The following is a 26,240-nucleotide window of genomic DNA, read 5'->3' as shown; positions in this document are numbered from 1 at the left end:
GAGGGCTGGACCTATAAAATATCGTGTGGCTGATCCAATCAGATTTTGGTAAATGAGGTAAGACCTAAAACATAAGGCACAAAAAATCCAATCGGGTACTGAGACGCAGAAACCAGCTTCCCCAAAGAGGTGGGATTAGTGTTTGTTGTTGTGTAAGTGTTCACTCTGATATGTCAGATTTGCGATTAAGAAGCTTGGCCCAGTAAAGTGTCAGTCATTGAAGGGGTGCACGATTATCAGCTGCATGCCACACATTACATCAGTTGCTGGGGAGACTCTGCTGATTGCCCACTGTGGTGACAGAAAATTAAACGCATATTACGGACATCTAAGCCAGTATTACTGTCAGAGAAAATTACAGGCATTTTACGGAAATAAAAACCAGTATTATTGCGAGAGAAAATTAAAGGCACACAATACAGTGACACATGCACATGCAAACCAGTTTTACTGTAACAGAAAATATTACGGACATACAAGCCTATATTACTGTGACTGTCTACTAACATGCCACCCAAAAACACAGACACATCAAGTAGGACAAAAGACACAGACAATCAAATCCTATATAAGCAACGTCTCCTGGAAGAACGCTCACAGACACAGAATGAAGTCAAGGTCCCTTGCCATTTAATATAGACTGTTCCTACTAATGTTTATGCACTACTGTTCTAGCGCCCATTATTGTAATGGGCTTAATGTCTAGTGTAACAATAAAATTCACTCCTTTTATATTCATTTATGAAATGGGACTGTTCTGTACTCCCATGTTCTGCTGTTTCTTGAGTTTAATAATTCCAGACTAATTTCATACCGTATGCCTTTTCCAGTAAATTAGTGCCCCTGTAACTCTCCACATTGGTAGAGCTTCAGCTTGTGACAAAAAGCATTCTAGTCCATAATGAACCAATGCCTCTCTATTTGACACCAAGATTTAAAATGCATACTGAACACACACCCTTTAAACATAGTAATGTAAAAGAGTGCTACTAAAAACAGAGGATCTGTTCAAAACTATTTTAAAAACCTGGCACGATCTTATCAATAAAGTTTTTAGAATAAGCTTTTATATTGGGGGAAAATGATTCTCTTCCCTCTTTTCTACTTTGAAAGTTTTTCACTGGCTAATGGCCTTCCGCTGTTTCTTGGGGTGGGGGGGGGGGGGTGAATTGAATTTAGTTTTGGTAAGTTTGACTTGCTTTAATGGAATGTTACTTGCTTGTAATAATTCAATTAAAAAAAAAAAAAAAAAAACATTTTTTTATAGGAGAAAAAACCTGTAAGAAGTGTGGCATACCCTTCAGTGCTTTCAAGAAACAGTTTTAGGAGCAAGTGCTGTATACTTGATAGGTATTGCTCAATCTTGGCTTTAATAGTAGTTTAATTTAGTTGTATTCACCTATATTACTTGGATCTGTGCAATCATTGTTTCTGTATCATGTGGTAATATATTCAAGCTTCCATTTTTTTTTATACATTTCACTAGTTTACTGTGGTTCCTGAGAGATACACAATGCAGGAATAGGAATATATACAGGCAAAATTCTGTTACAACCAAATTTTCATTACAAAGAAGTATTTTTATTGTCCCGACAGTTTCCCCATAGGACACGAGTCTATAGAAATCTCATTACTACAAAATACATTCAGCAGATACTTTCATTACAACGAAGTGCCCAAAAGACCTTGAAATGCCTGAATGAATCATCCACAGAGCAGTTAGTTCTGTGGTCGCAACTCAGTTGTGCACAACGATCCCCAAACAGAAACACTGTTTAAAAAAAAAAAATAAATAAAAAAAATAAAAGATCTTTCTTCGAACTTTCCTCGTACTGTTCTGTTTTTGTTTTCGGTGGTTTTCAGTGATACCTTATTGCTCGTCAACATTTGAAAAACATCCATTGGAATTTAACTCATTGTCACCCTCCTATAGAAACGGCAGACACGAAAAAATAACAGTTCATATTACAAAAAAAAAAAACTGTAAATTTTTGCAGATCTCGATTGCGGCAAAAAGAAAACAGACGTTACCAGTGAATTCGGAATTTCGCCATCGACACTGTCAACTTTCTTGAAAGACTGAGCAAAAAAAAGAAGCTAAATCTCGGGTTGAAAATATATGCGAACTGCTGCATTTGAAGACGTTGAAAAAGCTGTTTTTATGAAGTTAAGTGATGCTCGTTCAATAAACATTCCTATTAATGTGCCACTCATTCAAGAAAATGTGAGGTTTCTAAACTCTCTTGGGACTTCCCCCAACTGGACAACACATGGAAGTGCGATCACCGCTTCTGTGGAAGACTGGGCAACAGCAGGCTCACAGCTCTGCTGCGTCTCTCCGCCAAAGCAAACTCAATGGGTGATGCAAGGAACATTGTAAATGCAGAGCACAGTATAACTTGGCCACTAACCTGGCCATGACCCTGTCTGACTACTGTCTGTTTATAGGTGAGTGGCAGATCACGCTACAATAAATAACCCTGCTGTTCCTGTATCAAGGTGAATATAGCTGGTTTTGCTAAATTACTAAGACTAAGCCTTGTGTTTTGGGGTACAAGACAGGGACTTGTAGCGCGACCCTGATCTATTAGGATTCGCTTCTGTGGTGCCTCACTGTACCGCTGTGAGCCTGCTCTTGCCCTGCCCCGGCAACGAACAAACAATGTTTGACATAAACAGTAACCCTCAATATTTGTGCATCAACCCTATATGTGTTCTTTAGCCAAGTTTCTGTTATTGCAATAATATCATAATTATGCTTAGGTACATACAGTAATACAAATCCAACTTGTTTTATTTTTGATTCTTTAAGCACTAAGGCAAACTTTTTTTTACATTATTTTTTGTAATGTGTTACTCATTTTACTTTTGCATTTAAACTGTGGGTTAAAATTTACATTGCTATGCATTTTTATTTTTACACTGTTGTTTATTCCTTTATGTACAGTTCTAAATCTGACCTGTCTTAAACTCCAGCCCCCCCACTGTAGCGACCCCGGCTGAATGATGGTCAATTCTCAGACTGATGGTTTATGAATGTTTATTACCGTTTCTGAGACTTTGTTTCATAAACACACTGTAAGAGCTATAAAGGCAAAGTACACCAGGCATGTCAAACTCACTACCATTGGTGGGCCGCTTCGACTGCCATACGTGCGTCAGCGGGCCGTACTGTAACAAATACTATTATACTATTATACAAAGTTACTGTAGCTTTCTTTCCAATACTGAAAACTTTAAAAAATGTAACACTTAAAGTTTAAAGAAAAGCAATTTATTTCCATGCAGTCTCCATACAACAGTGTAGAATTAGAGTCTTAACTTCTTAGCTAGGTCCTTATTATATTACTAGGCTCACCCGCCTTTTAAGGCGACCGACTTTTATCCTCAATTTGTGTGCGCTCCATGTGTACATCAGGCATGTAAGTGTAGGAATGAGAACATCAAAGTGCCCATTCATAACATCTCCCGAAAACCTAAGTTTTTTTTATCCCCTCGAGTGCCTGTCCAAACTTGGAGTGTAGGACTCCATAATAATATACTTGAAACTCATAGGGGCACAACTCTCCCGCTGCCATTAGCTCAGAACTGGTATCATAAGTTTGAGTCTTTGACATTTCAGTGAGATACTGAAGCTCATTTGTATAGGAGATTCCTGACGGCATCATTGTAAATGGCTGAAACCTTGACCAATTACTTAAAACATGTCGTACAATGTCAGCCCGAATCTGTACCGCTAAAGACGGAGTTTCATGCACTAAATAAGCTATAGATGAGAATAAGCAAGCACCATCTCCCCTGATATTTACTACGCGGTGAGGCATTTGTACTCCATCAACATTATTTCCAGAGACATAATTTTGTCTATTTTTCCAGCGCATTGCTCACAAAAGCAAGGGAACAATGGGAGCACCAGAACTCTGCTCACATCGCATCGCTTCGTACCGCAAGCCGCAAGTCTGTGATAAGCGGAATACCGCTACGCTTTGCACTCACGGGACGGAAGGACAATCCTTTTATATAGTGTCTTGATGATTGGTATTCATTATATTATATTCATTGCTTATATAGGAGCCTTACAGTGTGAGATTTATTTCTTTTGTCCCGACACTTGGCATCTCTTGTTAGTAACCAGTTCGTCAATATCAGGCTTGAAATCTTGTGCAGCTGCTACTTTTATGAGGGATGAAAGGTGCTCGACAGTAAGTCTTGAGCGATGTAGGGTTTTGGTAGCTTTCATTAACAAAAACAATTGCTCACAAAGGTAAGTGCTTCCGAACATTGACAGTACTCTCGATGCCAACTTACGGATCTGCACATACGAGGGTGGCAGGTAAGCATACAAGCCTGGCACACCAACTTCGTTGTATTTTGCCTTCAGAATAGAATCTGACTGCACTTCAATCAATTCCATTTGGATATTCTCAGGCGCATTCTCAACGTTGTAAGAGAACAGCGCAATGCCCTGTTTGTGTGAACTGAAATCACGAAAATACTCACTGAATTCATTGCTCAGTAATTCAAGTTGGAAAACAAATCCTCCAAAAATCAAATTTTACTTTACTAAGTTTACTTCAAAGTTTATATTGTAAAATAAGCCATTTTGTACAAGTTCAGTGCTAACTAGGATCTGTCATGCGGGCTGCACAGATTTCTGTTGTGGGCCGCATGCGGCCCGGGGGCCGCGTGTTTGACATGCCTGAAGTACACAATAAAAAGCATGTAAACCACTTAACATACTTTTAACATATAACACACAGAAATTAATCCCTTGTTCACTTTTCAGTGAGGTGCTTGTTTGTTAACCCCAATATGTCTCCATTTTTCTTTCCTATTCCCGGCAAAAACTGCACAATTAATTATGTAAATCAAAGACACCCAATAACATCAAAATAAAAGTCATGCAAACGCTGTGATTCAAGCCCTGCTGAAGCATCATGTGTCCTTTACACTCTCACCAAATCATTACAGATTTAAATATAATGATTTCAACACTGACAGAGAATTGAAGACAGCATTTATAAACTAAACAACAGGCTCAATGAAATGGCAAACTAATTGAAGAGGTGAGGGTCAAGTTGTGGAAAGAGTTGTGGAGCAGATCTTAGCCACTCTCCAGAAAAATGACTAGCTTCTGAATAGGGTGTTCAACTGCTGATGGTTTGCTGAGCCATTCTCCTTTTTTACCTAGCTTCCGGTAGTGCTGGGCAGTATATACCGGTTCATACCAAAAACCGTTTTTTATTTTTATGATATGGATTTTTCTTATACCGCCTAAACGACGTTCGGAACGTGGCGCAGCGGGAAACTGTTCAAGTGGGGACCTTTTTCACTGCTACACCGCTAAACACAGAGGAGTTGCACGGGGGCTCTTTTTCACTGCTACACCGCTAAATAGGTGTGGTAGTGTAGGTATTGCGTGGTTAAAATGGACAGAGAACATTCCGAAACTGAAGCTGTAGCTGACGATAAAGTTGAACATGATGACACAGAAGAACTTTTGCCGAAAAAAAGGAGTCATGTCCGTTGCCTAGAGATGCTTTGGTTTTAAAAGGTCAAATGTGCAAATATTGTTTCTATACTACTGGATAATACTGCAAGCCAAGATGTACTTGTTTTATTTGTTTTCAATACAGTGTAATGTACTGTGTAATAGTGTGACGACATGTTGACTTTATACTCGACATTTCCACTTTAATCGCGACTCTTATGACGAGAATAAGGTTGACATGTTGACTTTATTCTCGTACTTAGTCATTAAAGTAGAACATCATAAACTAAACTTCATCGTAAAATGAATATTAAATTTACTAGATTTTCTCAAACCCCGTCATAAGTTATATAGCACATTAAATGCTTTGTGTTAAGTGTTCCCCGAGCTTCTTAAACTGACTTCCTCTGCACTAAGAGGAGTGCGATCGCCGCACAGAATACATTCACTTCATGATATTCCTGCTCTCTGAACATTTAGAATGCTAAAATAAATACTTGCTTTAATGCATTTCACCATGAAAATTATATCATGTATTAATCATGTGGAGGTTGCACTGCTGCCTCGCAGCAAGGGTGTCTCGGGTGCACCCTGCCTTGCATTTGCATGTTTTTCTGGTGGGTTTATTCAGCGTGCTTCAGTTTCCTTTCAAAGTCATGTAGGATGTGGGGTTTTGTTATGCTATATTGACCCTGCTAGTGTATGTTTTGCTCGTATTCATCCTGCAATGTGCTGGCGACTCATTCAGGGATGGGCACAACCCTGAATGGATGGCATAATTAAACATGTATAACGAAGATATTTTTAAAGTTCTGAACACTCTGTGGGCTAAGTTTATAACTAGTTTTAATTTCACAAAGACATTTATCGTGTGGTGATTGGTTATGTGGAGAAAGAAAAAGGAAGGATAGGAATTGGGGTTTTGGTACGTCAGAGACAGCACGCGTGCATTAAAGAATGCCTGCTCAGAAGAACATCCATTGAATTCTGTGTTCGTGTCTCCGACCACCAGATCACAAACCCAACATTTACAGTATTTAAGTTAAACCTGTGTGATACCCATTCATACATCCAGTTTTTTTGGAGCCTCGTCACACCTGCCATAAAGTTCTCTACCCTGAACATACACCTGGGGACCCCTTACTGCGAGGGAGCAGCACTACCGCCACACTACCGTGCATGTTTAATACCTGCTTTAATGCATTTCATCATGAAAATGATATCAAGTATTTATCTTAGCATTCTAAATTTTCAGAGAGCAGGAATATCATACAGTGAATGTATTCTGTGCGGTGACCGCTGTCTCCTCTTAGTGCGGAGGAAGTCAGTTTAAGAAGCGTAGTGATTAACAACTGGGTCGGGGAACAATTAACACAAAGCATTTAATGTGCTGCATTAACTTATGATGAGGTTTGAGAAAATCTAGTAAATTAAACCATGATTTTAGGATGAAGTTTAGTTTACGATATTCTACTTTAATTATAAACTATGAGAATAAAGTGGAAATGTCGACTTTAATCTCAACGTATAGTTTTTTTTTTTCTTCCCTGTGTCCGTATTTTTTTTTTTTCTTCACTGTGGCCCTAATACGATTCCGTAGGGCTATACCACAAATAGCATTATCAATGCAAGTTGCAGTTTTATTATTTATGTATATAGCTTAGCTTGAAGCAAGGTCCATATTAATGCAGTTTGCCTAAATGATGGTTCAGTTGGTAAAGATGTCATCACCAAGATTGCACTTGTTTTGTTTTATTTTAATTTGGTGAATACTGTGTAATGCCCCGGGGCTTGAAGCCTTGAAGTAATAGTGCAACTATCAGTAATAATACAATTATTTATTTTATTGTTTATTATTTATTAGTTTAAATATTATGCAGTTTAATGATGCTAAAGTTGTTTAAAAAGTCACTTTAACGTGTCAGTGGACAGAGATTGTTAGCATTAACAGAAAGTGTAGTTGTTTTACAAAAAATATTTACTATTTATTCCTTTTCTAAGGCATGTTCAGTGCAATACAACTTTTGACAAGCACTTCTGGATATTTTACTAAGTCTAAATACCTCTTTGGATGGTTGAAAATATGTTGTCAAAATTAGTTTGTTTTGCAAAATTTGTTCAATAAAAAGGGTCTATGTTTTGACTGCATCTGTCATGCAATGTGATTCCTTCTCTTGAAAACTATCACTTTATGGGGCAATCCAAACCTGTGTGCACATTAAAATGTTTTTTTGTACAATGTACAATGCTCATGACAGTGGAATAGGTTATTCTTAGCCAGTCATTGCAGTGGAAAATGTGGTTAACATCCACTCATGCATGGGGAAAAAAATACCGTGAAACCGGGATAATTTAGAAAAATACCGTGATGTAGAATTTTGGTCATACCGCCCACCCCTAGCTTCCGGTCTCCAAGGTGGATTTTGACCCTCCTTATAAGTCCATCTTTGTCAGTTTTGGCCTCTACTGTTCTACATAAATGGCATTCAGTTCTAGGCAGATCATCTTCTTTCATTATTACTATATCACCTATTTGCAAACTTCTTCTTGGTATGTGCCAGTGCTGTCTGAGAGCAATGTTAAAAATATATTCTTTCCGTCATCTGCTTCAAAATTGCTCTGCAAGATATTGAACATGTTGCCATCTTTTTCTTGCATACATGTCCTGTTTAATAAACTTTCCTGGACGAGGCAAGGCAGCAGTAGATTTCAGAGTCAGCAAGTGATTAGGGGTAAGTGGTTCAAGACTACTTGGGTCATTAATAAAATAAAAATATTTTGTTTTTAGTCCTGTTTGTTTTAACTGTACAGCGCTTTGGTCGGTTGTAATGCTGTGTTTTTAAGCGCTCAACAAATAAATATGGTATATGGTAATATGGTATGGTATTAAGGTTGTCAGTGGTAAGGGGACGGCTGTTTACAATTGCCATTGCCTTACATTGCCATTCCTCATAAGAATGTGAGAGAGTGATGTTAAGCACATTTTTTACTGTCTTGATCTGACGTTCCCAAACGCCACCAACATGGTTTGAGTATGGCGCATTCATGTTAAAATCAGTGTCTCTCAGCAAGAAAGGCCATTATTTGTTCATTAAGTGCTTCTTTTAGCTTATTTTTTGCTCCTAGAAAGTTGCTTCCTTGATCTGACCTTATTTGGCAAACTGCACCACGTATAGCGATAAAGCAGCAGAGTCCATTGATAAAAGCATCTGTTGACATGTCATCCAGCTTTTCTATATGAATGGCCTGAGGACAAAAACAGGTAAACAGAAGACCGTACCTTTTTATTTACCTTTCTATCTCCTTTAGTAAGAAATGGGCCAAAACAAACCATTCCACAATATGTGAATGGAGGTGAATGATCCACTCGTTCTGGAGGCAAGTTGGCCATTCTTTGTTCTTCCATGGGTCTCATGTGCTTCCTACAGGTGATGCACTGATGAATATGACGTGTTACTACCCGACTGACATAAGGAATCCAGAAACCATTTGATCTGATTTCATTAATTGTAAGACCTTTCCTTTGATGCTTGATCCTTTCATGACAATGACCAACTATCAAAGTTGTGATGTGATGATTCTTGGGCAGAATTGTGGGATGTTTCAGTGAATCAGGAAGAGAAGAGCTACTAAGTCTTCCTCCCACCTTGAGCACACCATCCTTATTTATAAAAGCATCAAGAGAAAACAGACTGTTATGTGAAGGCAGTTGAACTCCTGTTTTAAGTATCTTTAGCTCATTTCCATAAACTTGTTTCTGCAGTGTTTTTATTATAAGACTCTTTGTATTCTGCCTTTCTGTTACTGTGGAAATTCCATCTGATTCTTCTAAGAATGTTTGCAACAGCTTCAACAGTACATGACCAAGATGAAAAACTGATCAGATGATCTATGAGGCTTTTGTGCTCTGTAGCTGTTGTGGTTAGCACTTGTGATCTGTGATACTCTGACCTCAGGATCTCCAGTTGAACTGTTCGTTAGGTCAGGCCCAGTGAGATGATGGTCATTGAGACTTGTTCCTTTATATTTCGCAGAACAATCAAACACAACACCCAGTTTGTTTGACTTCATAGGATGATAAATGCCGTGATGAGGAATGTACCAAGTCTCTTCATTGCCCTCGTCTTTAACTTCCTCTGCATCACCCTTTTCTATGATGTCTTCCATGAAACTCACATAGTATTCCTTGTACATATCATTTCTTTGTAATTTCTTCTTCAGATGATCAAGCCGAATAATTGCAAGTGAATTGTTGTAGGGAAGACTGGGTCTCTTCTTGAATGGTACGGGCATTTCATAGTGGTTAAGGCTGTTTTTCTTAAAAAAAGAAAGAAAGAATTCTTACAATTTTCTCAGAAAAAGGATGTCATCTTGAGAGACCTTTTTTTCCTCCTCATTGGTGTCTTTGAAATCTGATTCCAAAATACGAATTGCATCTGCAGGTGTCATCAGGGGAGCTCTTTAACTGTGACTTTGTAGCACAGACGTATATTGCTAGGTGAATCCATATGTGGTGATGAGGGCCCTACAATACTCCATCCTAAGTCCGTGCGCACTGCATATGACTCTTTATTTTTACCCTCAATTACCTGCCTAGGCATTAATTCTCTTGAGCAATTATAGCCTATAAGAAGACCAGTTTCACAGTCTTGCAATGGTGGGATTTCATTTGCAATTTCTGACAAATTATTCCATTTTCGTGCTGTTTCACATGTAGGAATGTGGGAATGGTTTAGTGGTATGCACTCTTTAGTGTATGTAGAAGGAAGCTCAATATAAACCTGGGAGTTGTAACCTCTCGCACAAAGTCCAAAGACCCTTTCACTCTTTACAAGTGTGTCTCTTCCAATTATGGTGGACAATTTTAGTTTCACTGGAAACTTATCTGCTTCTAGTGCATCACTTATGCCTTGGTCTACAAATGTAGTGTCACTCTGAATATCAAGAAGAACATAAACAAGTTTTTCAGCATCTGGGCGGCCACATGATGACGCCCAGACTGGCACAACCATGGAGGTAATTATACTGTAGAATGTCTTCCTTCTGTCACAGTGAGCACTACTGCAGTAGGTGTTTCATTGCTATTAACTTCACTTGAGGTTTCAAAAGTTGATGTTCTTGCCCTTGGCACATAGCTACTATCATGAAGACATGTGGGATGCCTTTTCTTACAGAGGTCACAGGAGTGACGACAACAGTATTCTTTTACATTATGTCTAGTCATCAAACACCCGTAACAAAGTTTCCTTTCTTGCACAAATTTCGGTCGCTCATCCAAAGGCTTGGACATCAGCCCTAAACGGCTATGGAGCTGATGACCATCATCACTGCAGAACATACACTGAGATCCTATACTGATCTTAGTCAAACTTTGACTGTCACTGTTTTCACTAACACTTTGAGTGTTAAGGACACTGGCCATGTTTCTCTTGGTTTCTCTGAGATTTTGTTTCTCACCCTTATGCTCCGAAGCATGAAGAGCAATAAGAGAGGTTATCGGATTACATGCAATCTCTGCTTCTGTTGACAGAAAGGCTGCAAATTCTTTAAAGCCTGGAAACTCTGGAGTCTCTTTTAGGGTTAGTGTAACCTGACGATTCCACCGAGATTCTACCCAATCAGGTAGTTTTTGTACAAGTTTCTGATATTCTTCAGTCATTCAATATCTGAAGACCCTTAAGGTGGCCCGTTATTATAATATTTTCGTAGGCTTCAGGGATTCTAGTGTTAAAAAGAGGGCTAAAGATATCAAAAATGTTATTTATTGCAGAAGTTGTGTAAAATCCAATAAAAACTCAATGTTGCGATATTGACATTTGCTTATTGATTTTTCTTACATATTCAGTCAAATTAAAAATTTCATATACTGCCCTATCCTGTTTGCTAGTGTGTTGTGATTTTCTTCCCTGTTTTTTTACCTAGAACAGCATAAAGATTGTTGATTCATAAACATCATCTTTAATTGCAGCCTCTGATGTCCGTAATTCATTTAGAGTTGCAATTAGTCTAGCAGTAACCTTCCTGTGAACTGTTTGTTTTTTTTTTGTCCAGGAAATAGATTTAGGTGAATGGCTAATCAAAGCATTGCGGTAGTAGTTAATTTGGTATTTTTTCACTTATGCATTGGGTGAACGTTGATAAATGGTGTCCAAAGAAAATTATTTTTTTTATTTTCATTATCATTAAAACCATGTAAAATGCATACAAAAAAATTAAAACATAATTGATTTCAAATTAAAAATCTGCGATGGTAACATTTTAAAAAAAAATGTGTTGAGCTGGAATGCTTAATACTTTTCCTGTCTGGAATGCTGGTACCAACTTGCCTCAAAAGACTTAAAGTTGATATTGTTGCAAAACGTTGCTCTGCAAAATTTTTGAGAGCAGAATACTTGTACAATACTTTTATTTTTCTCTAGCATAAAACATTGTCACAAAAGTGTGACACACAGTGCATTAAATTCAAAATATTATACATAACAAAAATCCAGTGTAAGAGTTATTCAGAGAAATTAATTAATTGATCACAAGTCTGAATACTGAAGCCACTCTTAAATGCATTTTAAAGGAGATTTATTAGTGTAACATTTTTCTGTGTCAGTGTTTCTAATTTCTGAATTCCAATTATATTTTCAGTTTAAGGAGGTTTACTCTCTTTGGACTGGGCCTCTTGATCTGTGTTGTAACAGTCATAACTGGTAACATTGCATTTTAAAAAATATTCAAGCAAGTTTCCTGTTGCACCATTCATAATGTGAGTGATAACAAATCATTAAGTTTTTAAATCTTATGTTTAGATAATCCTTATGGTAGGGGCATTTTGCAGTAAGTGACAAGGATGATCAGGATTAGGAATGAGTACATTAGAGGGTCAGCTCAGGTTGGACAGTTGGGAGACAAAGCCAGAGAGGCTGGGTATATTGGGAGAAGGATGTTAAAGATGGAGCTGCCAGGTGGAGGAAGAATATTGTCTGGTCTGATGAGCACTGTAGTGAAAATGGAACAATGAGGCAAGGTGGTAAACAACCAACGATCTGCATGAAGGTGGCTTTGATGGTGGAAAAGATAATCTAAGAGACTTCAAGCCAACCAGATTAAAGCCAGATATTCAGATATTTACCATTAAACTGGTACAGGCAAAATTAAGATTTAGATGTCAAGTACTAAATTTAGTATTGTGTAAGGAAAAATAATTATCTTACAAAATGCAAGTCATACTGCATGTTTTACTGTCAATTTTCAGTGCAGTAATGGGAAAAGAATAAAGACTGAATCAGCTTTGAAATGTAGTAAGGTATCTAGTCAGAACATTGTTTACAGTTAAACCATCTAGCAAAGTCATTCTAGGGTACAGTTTGCCTTTAGTTACCTAGCAGCATTATTTGTATAACTATACTATTTTTAAATTTTTATATAGGGGTTATATAGAAAAAAAGTTAATAAATATTAAAGTAAAATGCTCCACATAAAATCCAATTCATGATCAACTTTGATTTTCTTTGTTTGAATTTCAAAATGGTGATTCTTTATATAATGATGTAATGCAGGTTTTAATCCTCTATTTTCCTTTTTGTTTCAGATTCAGTTTAGAGAGAAAGTACTATGGACTGCTATAACACTTTTTATTTTCTTGGTATGCTGTCAGGTAAGAGAATTTATGCCTTTAACGTAAATCAAAGTACAAGGTTTTAGAAAATGTACACTTATGAAGCTTACATTCATGTAATATGGATATGAGTTGGTTGATTTACATTTTTACTTTTTATATTTATACATTTACAGGGTGTAAAGATTTAAAAAAATAGTTTGGTATGATACATGAAAAAGTGAAGTTAAGATTGACCTATTCAGAGTGGTTTCTCAGCAAAACACATGGCACAAACCTAAAGCAGTATAGTAGTGTAATGGAAACAATTAGATATGTTGTCAAAAAACGGAGATATCATCTCAACTCAACCACTGCACTGCATTGTTCAAATGAGTTTCATCTGGTAATCTGTTAACATAATTTTAAGTTTTTGTTGAGAAAAGTTAGGTATATCGACTTTATTTGCAGAGATCGAATATCGGTTTGCTCTGACAGTGTCAAATTCAGTGTAAAAAGAAATCTCTTGTTCAGTGTAAGGGTTACGTAAGGTTATATGTCTGTTTCATTTTCCCCACAAGCCCTGTATTCGATTACCTCATCCTTGGCAGCTTTGGATACTGACTTTTGCTACTGTCTTAAGCCATGAAGAAAAACCCCAAACAGCTCAGCTATGTCAGACTTTTTTGGTGATATGATGACTGTTCTCTCAGTATCACTGATAAGGTGCCTGGCCCTTTGTCTTCCTTAGGACTCTGCATTAATATAAGCAACAATAATACGAATTCAGTCATGCACCGACATACAGCTCTGTTTGGGACTGACTGTTTGGCCATATGTCACAGTGTTCTGGTCATTGCAATTTAGTCTCTGTGGGTCTGGTGTGTGTTACCGGTACCATAATGATGGAGGAAATTCTGAAGACCAGGGTCAGCATACCTTGGTTGAAATCTGGTCTCTAATGGCTGTTTTAACATACCCCACTCTGAGGTTGTCCTCATTCGGTACAGCAGTGGATATCAAGAGCATAATAGATAGACCCCTGTACTTAACAGGTGTAAAGGTGTTCTTTTCTTTAAACACTGTTCCTTTTTTCCCCCAAGCAAGCCTTTTGTGTTTTATGGCCAAAGAGATTTGATATTGGCTTCATCTATCCACAGCATTTGGTTCCAAAAGGCCTTTGTGTTACGGAAATATTGTTTTGCATACTGAAGACATTGTTTTTTATGATGAGATTGCAAGTAAAATTTCCTTCTGATGGCTGTTCTATGAAGGCCATGTGTGTGTAAGTAATGCTGCCTAGTAGAGCAGTGCACTACCAAAACTCATTTCTCAACTAAGCATGGCTGCAGGTCTCTTGCAGTCATATTGTGGTTTTACTTTGCTTCCATGTACAGTATACAAGCTCTTCTATATCTCGTTTTTTGTGGTCTTCCAGATCTTAATTTGACCTCCACAGTTACCCTTAACTGCCATTTCTTAATGAAATTTTGGACTATGAAAATTGCTAGCTTCAACTGCTTTGACATCTTTTTATAATCTTCACGTGCTTTGTAGGCATCGATTAGTTTAATTTTCAGGTTCTTGTTAAGTTTCTTAGAAGAGCCTACAGTTGTTGAGTGGTAATACAATATTTGAAAGGTCAAGGAATTTATTAGGCTCTGAAATTATGAGCTGACAATTCCTAATAACAGTTCTTGACCAGACTAACACCTAACATGCTAACAAGTTTTGGAAGCTTACCACTGAAGGGTGCCAAAATCTATGAAAATACCACACTCTTTATGTATTTTTTTGTATTTTCTCAGTTCATCAAATAATTAACATTACTGTTTTAATAAAAATGCCATAGTTTTAGTTTGTTTGCTGTTGAAGCTGTATTTACAGCAAAAAAAGGAGATTAGCACCAAACCCCAGTCCTAGCCCCTCTTCCTCCAGTCACCTCCAATCAAAATATATTTTACAGAGGAAACAACATTAAAATGTACCATTACCATGCAGTTTGACAAGAAGGCCATAAATCTGATTTTCACAACAGCAGGAGGGAGGGCATGTAAGCAATTTTGTTTCACAAGTATTGTTTAGCATCTTGTGTTTAGGCGAGTAGTTTGTTCCCATAATAAAATGCAAGTCTCACATTTTTTGTGTTTTAGCATTGGAGTGATAAATATTTTTAAGCATAAAACATGAAATAACTAGTGGAGCGACCGTACCATGTTAGTAGATTTTTCAGATGCACAATGTGGTCCACAAGACCTCGCAATAGTCAGCAGAATATGTAACAAAAACAAAAAAATACCACTTAAAAAGGTGTTTTAAGCTGCTGTAATTTGGCATTAACTTATAAGTTCCTTGTAAGCATGTACATGGTTCTCACTCTTTATACTAAATGGTTGTCAAATTTATTATAATTTAACATCCTTAGTATTCACACTTGTAATCCTTCTCTAGATAAGATATTGGTAACTTCAAAAAATGTTCAAGAAGTTTGCAGTCCTCCACCAATATGTTTGTGAACAGTAGTGATTGATTGTTGCCTTCGCTTTGGTTATGTTTTTTATTCATGTTTTGCACAGTATATGCAAATCACAAGAACATATTTAAGAATTAAACAACACTGCTGATGCAAATTTGAAAAATGGCTAAAACACATACAAAGCACCAAGAATCTAAACACACATTATACTGCATTTAACTGTTTCAGAAAGCTGTTGGAACCTAAGTTTCCACCAGATGTGTTCCCTGCTTCCCATAGCTTCACTACTGCTTCACTTCCCAGCAAGGCAAACCTGACCAGCTCTGAAGCCATGATCTAGCAAAACCAACTCTGCTGAATGTGCCAATTAGGTAGGACCTCCAAAAAGAAACCAAAATAGAACAATAAAAATTGCACATTTACACTATATTGCCAAAAGTATTGAGACACCTGCCTTTAAACACACATGAGCTTTAATGACATCCCATTCTTAATGCATAGGCTTTAATATGGAGTTGGCCCACACTTTGCAGCTATAACAGCTTCAACTCTTCTAAGAAGGCTTTCCACAAGGTTTAGGAGTGTGTTTATGGGACTTTTCACCATACTTCCAGGAGAGCATTTGTGAGGTTAGGCACTGATGATGGACAAGAAGGCCGGGCTCGCAGTCTCTGCTCTAATTCATCCCAAAGGTGTTCTATCGGGTTGAGGTCAGTGCTCTGTGCAGCACAGTCAAGTTCCTGTACACCAAACTTGCTCATCCATTTCTTTATAGACCTTGCTTTGTACATTGGTGCACAGTCATGTTGGAACAGGAAGGGGCCATCCCCAAACTGTTCCCACAGAGTTGGGAGCATGAAATTGTCCAAAATGGCTTTGTATGCTGAAGCATTAAGTGTTCCTTTCACTGGAACTAAGAGGCCAAGCCCAACCCCTGAAAAACAACCCCACACCATAATCCCCCCTCCACCAAACTTTACACTTGACACAATGCAGTCAGGCAAGTACCGTTCTCCTGGCAACCGCCAAACCCAGACTCATCTATCGGATATTCAGACAGAGAAGTGTGATTCATCACTCCAGAGGACTTGTCTCCACTGCTCTAGAGTCCAGTGGCGGTGTGCTGTACACCACAGTATCGAACACTTTGCAGTGCACTTGATGTAAGGCTTGGATGAAGCTGCTTGGCCTTGGAAATCCATTCCATGACACTCTCTATGTACTGTTCTTGAGCTTTTGGAGGCCCTGTAGCTATTGACTCTGCAGAAAGTTGGCGACTTCTGCACACTGTGAGCCTCAGCATGCGCTGTCACCGCTGTGTGATTTTTATGTGGCCTACCACTTCATGGCTGAGTTTCTGTTGTTCTCAATTTCCCAACTTTGTTATAATACCGCTAACAGTTGACTGTGGAATATTTAGTAGTGAAGAAATTTCACGAATGGACTTATTGCACAAGTGGCATCCTATCATGGTACCATGCTTGAATTCACTGAGCTCCTGAGAGCGACCCATTCTTTAATAAATGTTTGTAGGAGCAGTCTGCATGCCTAGGTGCTTGAGTTTATACACCTGTGGACATGGACGTGATTGGAACACCTGATTTTAATGATTTGGAGGGGTGTCCCAATACTTTTGGCAATATAATGTATGTTCCATATGCACTTCTTTTTTGTTATGTTCTCTTGATTTTGCATAATGTTTTGCTAGGCTGATCATGAGACACATGTAAGATAAAATATTGAGTCTAGTACTTCAGAAAAACATTTTGAACCGACATGAGCAAACTTTTTACTTCACCCATTTTAAGTATTTCCACTTAAATCTCTGGAAATACAGTCCGTAACATCTTGAACATCTAAAAATAAGTTAATCTGTACAGTAGTTGGTGACTGAGGTTTGACTTTCAAGTGAAGAGAGGAAAAAAAAAAAAGAAAACCTGGGTTCTTATTTCATATTTTGTATTATTCTGTCCTCCCTGGCCATCGGACCTTATTTTATTTTTTGTTAATTATTATTGCCTAATTTTTATATTCTTTGTCTTTCTGCATCTTATAAAGCACTTTGAGCTACTGTACATCATTTGTATGAAAACGTGCTATACAAATAAATGTTATTTCAATCACATTGAAAGACTTTGCATAAAAATTACATTTTGTTAATGCACTACAATACTTTACAGTAGTGTACAAAGTTACTTTTACATTTAATAGTCTACAGTATGTGCAACTATCCCAGTTTAAATCGCAACATCTGATTATTTATATTAAGTGAGTTGTTAAAAGACTGCGGTGGGTTGGCACCCTGCCCGGGATTGTTTCCTGCCTTGTGCCCTGTGTTGGCTGGGATTGGCTCCAGCAGACCCCCGTGACCCTGTGTTCGGATTCAGCGGGTTGGAAAATGGATGGATGGATGGATGGAGTTGTTAAAAGACTTGCAAACTGCTTTTGATTTTGCAGCTGCATCCTGGTTACTCCCTTCAACACTCAAAATCATTTCTTAGTAAATATTCACGCATTATGCCTAACAACATCCATGAAAACTGTTAGAATATCAGAGAGTCACATCCATAGATACTGCACACCACTCTAGCAAATGCCCTAGACTGTTAACATGCTAGCATTTATATATGTTTTATACACCTACTAAAATAGTTATTAAATTAAACAAATGAAGGAAATAAATAATTGCAGCTAACTTTAAAACAAATTGGGGGAAAAACCTGTCTACCCAGTCCCACATCAACTCTTTAAGAAAAGCAGAAGAAAATTTTGGGGGGGTTGGAAGGGGGGGGGGGGAGACCAGTCTTGAGAGAGAGCGAGCTTGCACAGCAGCAACCAAGAGATCTCCACGAGTCACTCCGCTCCAAACAAACTGTACAGCAGACTGTCATTTTTTAGAAGTGAATGGCCCATTGTAGTGGTCTCAGGAAGGACCAATTTATAGAATAAGGACTTTTTGGGGGACAAAATTGGGATATCAAGCGTGAGGCCTGAATAGAGTGAGGAAAAAAGTCTGTGACAGAGGACCAGAAAAAGGAGAAAATCGTATAATTCCAAAATGCACAGTAATTTAGAGGGCAGAAATGGCTGTAGGAGTTGAACACCAGGTCCACAGCATGAATTTGTGACATTTCATTTTGTTCCATATATACTGTGGTGTGTGATTGCTTCATAAAAGTATTTCGATAGGCTCAGATAAACAATTTAGCACTAAGAGAATAACGAGGTTGAGCATTCTCACTTAAATTTCCAAAAATATGGAAATAAATTGTAATTCTTCATATTACTCTTAATCTCTGATTTCTCAATGTTTTATTTGACACTTGGTGCTATAGTTAGCAATAACTGGTATATTTTTTGTGCAACTACAGTTAGGTCCATAAATATTTGGACAGAGACAACTTTTTTCTAATTTTGGTTCTGTACATTACCACAATGAATTTTAAATGAAACAACTCAGATGCAGTTGAAGTGCAGACTTTCAGCTTTAATACAGTGGGGTGAACAAAACGATTGCATAAAAATGTGAGGCAACTAAAGCATTTTTTTAACACAATCCCTTCATTTCAGGGGCTCAAAAGTAATTGGACAATTGACTCAAAGTCTATTTCATGGGCAGGTGTGGGCAAGTCCGTCGTTATATCATTATCAATTAAGCAGATAAAAGGCCTGGAGTTGATTTGAGGTGTGGTGCTTGCATGTGGAAGATTTTGCTGTGAACAGACAACATGCGGTCAAAGGAGCTCTCCATGCAGGTGAAAGAAGCCATCCTTAAGCTGCAAAAACAGAAAAAAACCCATCCGAGAAATTGCTACAATATTATGAGTGGCAAAATCTACAGTTTGGTACATCCTGAGAAAGAAAGCAAGCACTGGTGAACTCAGCAACGCAAAAAGACCTGGACGTCCACGGAAGACAACAGTGGTGGATGATCGCAGAATCATTTCCATGGTGAACAGAAACCCCTTCACAACAGCCAACCAAGTGAACAACACTCTCCAGGGGGTAGGCATATCGATATCCAAGTCTACCATAAAGAGAAGACTGCATGAAAGTAAATACAGAGGGTGCACTGCAAGGTGCAAGCCACTCATAAGCCTCAAGAATAGAAAGACTAGATTGGACTTTGCTAAAAAAAAACATCTAAAAAAGCCAGCACAGTTCTGGAAAAACATTCTTTGGACAGATGAAACCAAGATCAGCCTCTAGCAGAATGATGGCAAGAAAAAAGTAAGGAGAAGGCGTGGAACAGCTCATTATCCAAAGCATACCACATCATCTGTAAAATACGGTGGAGGCAGTGTGATGGCTTGGGTGTGCATGGCTGCCAGTGGCACTGGGACACTAGTGTTTACTGATGATGTGACACAGGACAGAAGCAGCCGAATGAATTCTGAGGTGTTCAGAGACATACTGTCTGCTCAAATCCAGCTAAATGCAGTCCGATTGATTGGGCGGCATTTCATGATACAGATGGACAATGACCCAAAACATTCAGCCAAAGCAACCCAGGAGTTTATTAAAGCAAAGAAGTGGAAAATTCTTGAATGGCCAAGTCAGTCACCTGATCTTAACCCAATTGAGCATGCATTTCACTTGTTGAAGACTAAACTTCAGACAGACAGGCCAACAAACAAATAGCAACTGAAAGCCACTGCAGTAAAGGCCTGGCAGAGCATTAAAAAGGAGGAAACCCAGCATCTGGTGATGTCCATGAGTTCAAGACTTCAGGCTGTCATTGCCAGCAAAGGATTTTCAACCAAGTATTAGAAATGAACATTTTATTTCCAGTTATTTAATTTGTCCAATTACTTTTGAGCCCCTGAAATTAAGGGATTGTTTTAAAAAATGCTTTAGTTGCCTCACATTTTTATGCAATCGTTTTGTTCACCCCACTGAATTAAAGCTGAAAGTCTGCACTTCATCTGCATCGGAGTTGTTTCATTTAAAATTCATTGTGGTAATGTACAGAACCAAAATTAGAAAAAAGTTCTCTGTACAAATATTTATGGACCTAACTGTATATATAATAAAGAACATTTTTGTTTTCTGAGGCACTGTACAGGAACATTTAATTAATTCCCTTTCAATGTCATATTCATCCAGGCAGTCCTGTTGACTCTGTTAATTTTCTTAATGCCTTGGAAAAGTATTATCATGCTGATGATCATCCTGTCAGTGCATACAGACTTTAAATGTTTGAATATATGGGCAGCATAGTACATTTGGAATGATTTTGTTTTGTTGTCTTTTTCTTAAAGTTGACAATTTCACATTTTATTTACCACATAATAGGCAGCAAAACTATATTGTTTTCTCCTCTTTTCCAAGTTAAAGTACAGTACTTTACATTTTATATAGTGCTCATTATTAATATGTTACTGTATTATTAGCAATTTATTAATTGCATTATTATTAATGTATAATTTATAAGCCTGTGAATATGCATATAATGTTAATCTGAAAGTCTCGTAATTTTATAACATTTTATGTTCTTGGACATAAGTATCTCTAATTAATGTTTGGGTCTGACACTATTCTGAGAACACTACCATACAACAATATTCCTGTTGAATGTGTCATATGCCATTTCATAAATATTCCTAAGTACTTTTTTAAAATATTGTTTTGCAGATCCCATTATTTGGAATAATGTCCTCAGACTCTGCAGATCCTTTCTACTGGATGAGAGTAATCTTGGCATCTAATCGGGGTACATATTTATATGCTTCTCATCACTCTCATTACTTATTTGCATTTGTAAACACATAATCATACATGAATAATCTCCCTTTTGTATGTAACAGTCCCATAATATTTTTTAAAATGTTTTAAAAGCTTCAGATTTCTTTTTAACTTCCTTTGTTTTCAATATGTTAGCTTTCTCACACTAGAAAGTAAAGAGTGCTATGTATTGAATTAGTAGATTTAATTTGTTAATATTTTATTTTTGAAACTGGTATAAATGTTTATTAGAGTCATGAAAAGTTAAGCAGTTCTAAGAAATAATTTTGTACAAGCATGTTTTTACGAAGTACAACATAATTTAAAATTAAAGCAACACTATGTTTGAAGAAGACAGAAGAAATAACAGGAAAAACAAAGAAACCCTCCAGTCTTATGCCTACTAACGGTGCAAGACTACAGTCTAGTTGACATAAAGAGGACATCCAAATTACAATGCAAAATACAGCTAAGGACCAATTCTTAGTATTTGCTTTAGACGATCTATTGATTCTCATAACAGACAGTTTAAATAGCAAAAGTTTGTAAAAGGAGGATTTCCAATGGTTCATGAATAAAGAATCCGCTTCTCTCCAGTGGGCCAATTTGGAAGCTATTGTATAGTGCTTTAAGAATTTTTTTTTTTTGTCTGAGAGTGTTGGGGTAGGGAGTGGAGATAAACGTCCAATATGAGGAGAAAAAGGAATGTTTGTATCCAGATTTCAAGAAAGAGAATAGGAGACATGAGACCAGTAATGCAAGATAAAAAGACAGTTCTTGAAGATGTGAAGAAACATACTAGGAAACTCTGAGGGCAGAACTCACCAAATGTATCAGTGGAGAAGCCCATTGCAAAAATCTTGGGGAGTGGTATATAGTCAATGTATGTTTACAGGTTATAATTTGAAGTAGAGTGTGTTGATAATGTGAATTTCTAGACAAAGGTGTAGTACTAGGGTGTTGTACCGTGTTAGCCATTATGAATGTAGAGAAAAGCCAAGCAAAATGACACCTTTTATTGGCTAACTAGAAAGATTACAATATGCAAGCTTTCGAGGCAACTCAGGCCCCTTCTTCAGGCAAGATATGCTTTTCTCTATAGACAAAGGTGTTATATTTTTAAGAATGCTATTCCAAGATAAAGTAATATTAGGAGGAAGATCTTCTTGTTGTAATAGATTTAAGGGAATAGGTGTGTAGAAGTTTTAGTCTGATTGTTTTTCTGAGGACCATTGAAATTTTGTTAGAAGTGTTGATTTGCATTATGCTGGTTTAATGGTCATTGCATATACAATCCTATACCTATTCACTGAGTGGCCATGCTGCTTAGAATATGCTGCAGTATGGTATATAAGTAAGTGATCACTGCATAAGTTATGTATGGCAAATTACTCTTGTATGGTTGAGCATTTTTTATTAACTTGCTTCAGCATTTTTTTTTTTTTTTTTAACTAACTCACATATCACAAGTTTTTCTACCAGTGATCGCAAGTACTTTATCTCTGTGTGTGTGTGTGCATGTATGTATTTTTAAAGGAATGATTTTATTCAGAATCAAGGAATTAAGCCCAAATGAACTGTTCCTGAAAAAGTAACAATCCTCAGACTCGCATCAGTGTGTTTATTAAAATTGTTAAGCGTATGTACATCATTATGCAAGCATCCTATATATGTGAAACTGGCTAATACAGGCAGTATTTTATCATATCCTCTTACTCATGGAAAATCATGGATTTTAGGAGAAACAGGTCCCTCATTGACCCTGTGATCATCAGAGGTGACTGTGTGCAGAGGGTGCAGACCTATAAATACCTGGGAATGCAGCTGGATGATAAATTGGATTGGACTCCCAATACTGATGCTCTGTGCAAGAGAGGACAGAGCCGACTATACTTCCTTAGAAGGCTGGCGTCCTTCAACATCTGCAATAACATGCTGCAGATGTTCTATCAGACGGTTGTGGCAAGCGCCCTCTTCTACGCGGTGGTGTGCTGTGGAGGCAGCATAAAGAAGAGGGATGCCTCACGCCTGGACAAACTGGTGAGGAAGGCAGGCTCTATTGTAGGCACGGAGCTGGACAGTTTGACATCTGTGGCAGAGCGACAGGTGCTGAGCAGGATCCTGTCAATCATGGAGAATCCACTGCATCCACTAAAGTGTCATCTCCAGACAGAGGAGCAGCTTCAGCAACAGACTGCTGTCAGTGTCCTGCTCCACTGACAGACTGAGGAGATCGTTCCTCCCCCACACTATGCGACTCTTCAGTTCCACCCGGGAGGGGTAAATGTTAATATTATACAAAATTATTGTCTGTTTTACCTGCATTTTTTATCACTGTTTTTAATATTGTTTCTTTATCAATATGGTGCTGCTGGAGTATGTGAATTTCCCCTTGGGATTAATTTATCTATCTAGCTAGCTAGCCTTAGTCTTTGAAAGTTGTCTCCTTCATTTCATGTTTTGAAATATGTAGCACTGGTGTTTTTTTTTTCTGCATGCCCAGCGTCTTACATTCTTTCTGATAGACCCACTGGATCTGAGGTATAGAAGATTTTTTGTAGTTGTTGGTAGTTGTATCCAGCATTTAGTCCATAGTTGTGACTTTCTTAGCTTTTTTTCATCACTAGGCAGCACCACTTCTGCCCCATCATTTCCAGTGTTTTAACTTGTTAATTAATTTTGTGACATTTAAGGGTTTTTTTTCCTTTTATGATTTTGGACTTTTGTTATTTTATCTGATTACTGTTTCTGAATTGTCTTTGTTTATTGTTTTATGCTTAAGGTTCTTCCTATCGTTTAGTGTTCCTTTTCGTTTTTCACTTCCCTGATTTAATGTGAAGTTTATCTTAAGTTGAACTGTGTGAACAAGTCATAAAGAGTAACTGTAGTGGGAATCTCAACTCAAAATAAAATTAACTTGTTTTAGTGAAGTTCTTAGATGTTTGAATGGGCTGTCTTTCTGTAGTACTTTAAATAATACACTCCACGACTTTGTGTAGTATATTAGGTGAGACGCAAATAATAAATGCATTCTTGATAAGCGTTAATAAAAACATTAACAATGACCATAAAGCTCTTTTTTAAGTATGTTAAGGTATAGTCTCATCAATTTTAGTAGAACCGTGGTGGTCTTTTCTATAAATGCCCACATGTTTTGTATCAAGTCTCAACTGTAACGATTCAATCAGGCAATCAAAAAAAAAAAAATTTTCTTTAATGTCTGCTGTATCATTGATGCTGTTTTTACATGTAAATAGAGCTAAATAGCTTATTTTTAGACAAAGTCTCAAAAATGTAAAAATATGTTCTACTTGTTAACCAAATATCTCTTAGGACAATCACTAGTTATGACCAGTAATTCTGAGCAGAACAGAACTTCTTATCTTGGAGTAATTTAAAATCCTAAACAGGAAAACATTTTCTAGTAGGAATGGGAGTTACCTGTGGTTACATAAATTTGTGTGCATAGAGAATTCTAAATTAAGTATATAGTACATAAGCCTTACAGTGAGTGCTCTTGTCAGCTGGAGACGAACAGTTAGTCCCAGTTTATAGTTTTGCTAAAGCTGTTTGATTTTTATTTGAGAATGTTGGCACATTTCACATTAAAGGAACAGTCTACCTAAAATTATACTATAACCCAGAAGTAAACCACAGAGACACAGGTAGAGAATGCCCACAGAGATAATCAGGTGTTAGATTTAAACTTAGTATGTTGGCTCTATGATGTGTAAGTCCTAATTAATGTGCTACTGTGCAACCTAATGTAATAGTATGTTAACTGTATGTCTATGAAATGTCTTAAATTAACAGTTTTCACATATGCAGCCTTAAGCTGTTTAATTCACTTAAAGCTGTAAAAAAAACTATACTCAGATAGGAAAATGTATTACAATGGATAAAATAAAAAATATTTATTTGTCTTGACATTTTATTTTACATTGTGTACATTTTTTGTATTACTCGACTGACACAATTTTTTTTCTTGGTTTAATCTGGTCTTTTTGGCTAAATATGTTGAAATACTGTATCTATATGTAGAATTAATTGTTTATTTATAGTTATTAGAGCAGGAATAAATGATTTGAAAGACAGGCTGATAACTTGTTCCACTCACAATTTTCTAAACTACTGTAAACATCATAAAAGAACAAGTTGTGACATTAAAAGAGGCCCAAAACATTATTATCAAAATATTTTTATTTTTTCATTGTTTACATTTTGTTAACCTCACTTGCATAAAATGTGATGTATCTGTTGCAGTTGATCTTGATTGGGACATGCCACTTCAAAATTCAGCAATTGGCTATTCAGTTGGAGTTGAAGACCTAGGCAGGGCACAATGCTCTTTGTTTAACTTACACATTAAAAGAAACTCCGCTTGGTTAAATTAAAGGCTAGAATGTATACTTGCACTTGAATCAAAACAGAAATTAAGGAAATTGGCTAGTGAATTTGTATTCTATTTCTCCCCTTTTTATTTGATGAAGTGACTTCCAGTTCTGGCCGCATTGTGAAACTTAGACCCTAGTAATTGTCATTTCTTTAAAGTGTTTCTGGTATGCTGTCTGACTGTAAACCTGAATCTGAAAAATAAAATCAGTGACAAACACGCCCACAAAGATGGAAAACAATGCCCAAGGGTAACTTTTAAAGAAATTTGACAGTATATATACACCCAAGGTTAAGGCTGCTACCACTCTCAATCTGAAAATAGACATTTCAGGAGAAAAATGAGGACTGTGTAGGACACACATGATGCCCTATGATTCCCTATGATACCACAGTTCAACTTTAGATTCTCTTAAGGTGTTTTAGTAATGTCCGTTGGTTTTGGCAACAGTTCATGGTAATCTCAAAACAAATATGTCCACTGTGAAAATGACAATAGTCATAGTTATTCTCAAACCCACTTCCAGTTCACTGAATTGTGTGTTATACACACTAGCCATCCAGAGAGCTTA

At 37.2% G+C, this 26,240-nt stretch overlaps 1 protein-coding gene across 1 annotated transcript in view; it reads left to right on the top strand.

The window, feature by feature from the left end:
- The window catches only part of LOC114660831 (protein transport protein Sec61 subunit alpha), a 54,957-nt gene that overhangs the window by 8,700 nt on the left and 20,017 nt on the right, over positions 1-26,240 (top strand). The window contains exons 3-4 of the mRNA XM_028813763.2: positions 13,071-13,136; positions 21,187-21,265. Coding sequence (XP_028669596.1) covers positions 13,071-13,136; positions 21,187-21,265 — 145 coding nt within the window. The remainder of the gene's footprint in view (positions 1-13,070; positions 13,137-21,186; positions 21,266-26,240) is intronic.

The sequence above is a fragment of the Erpetoichthys calabaricus genome, chromosome 1 (genome assembly GCF_900747795.2).
Source record: "Erpetoichthys calabaricus chromosome 1, fErpCal1.3, whole genome shotgun sequence".
Taxonomy (NCBI): Eukaryota; Metazoa; Chordata; class Cladistia; order Polypteriformes; family Polypteridae; genus Erpetoichthys; species Erpetoichthys calabaricus.
The sequence above is the reverse complement of the archived record's forward strand: the minus strand, read 5'-3'. Positions and strand labels throughout refer to the sequence as shown.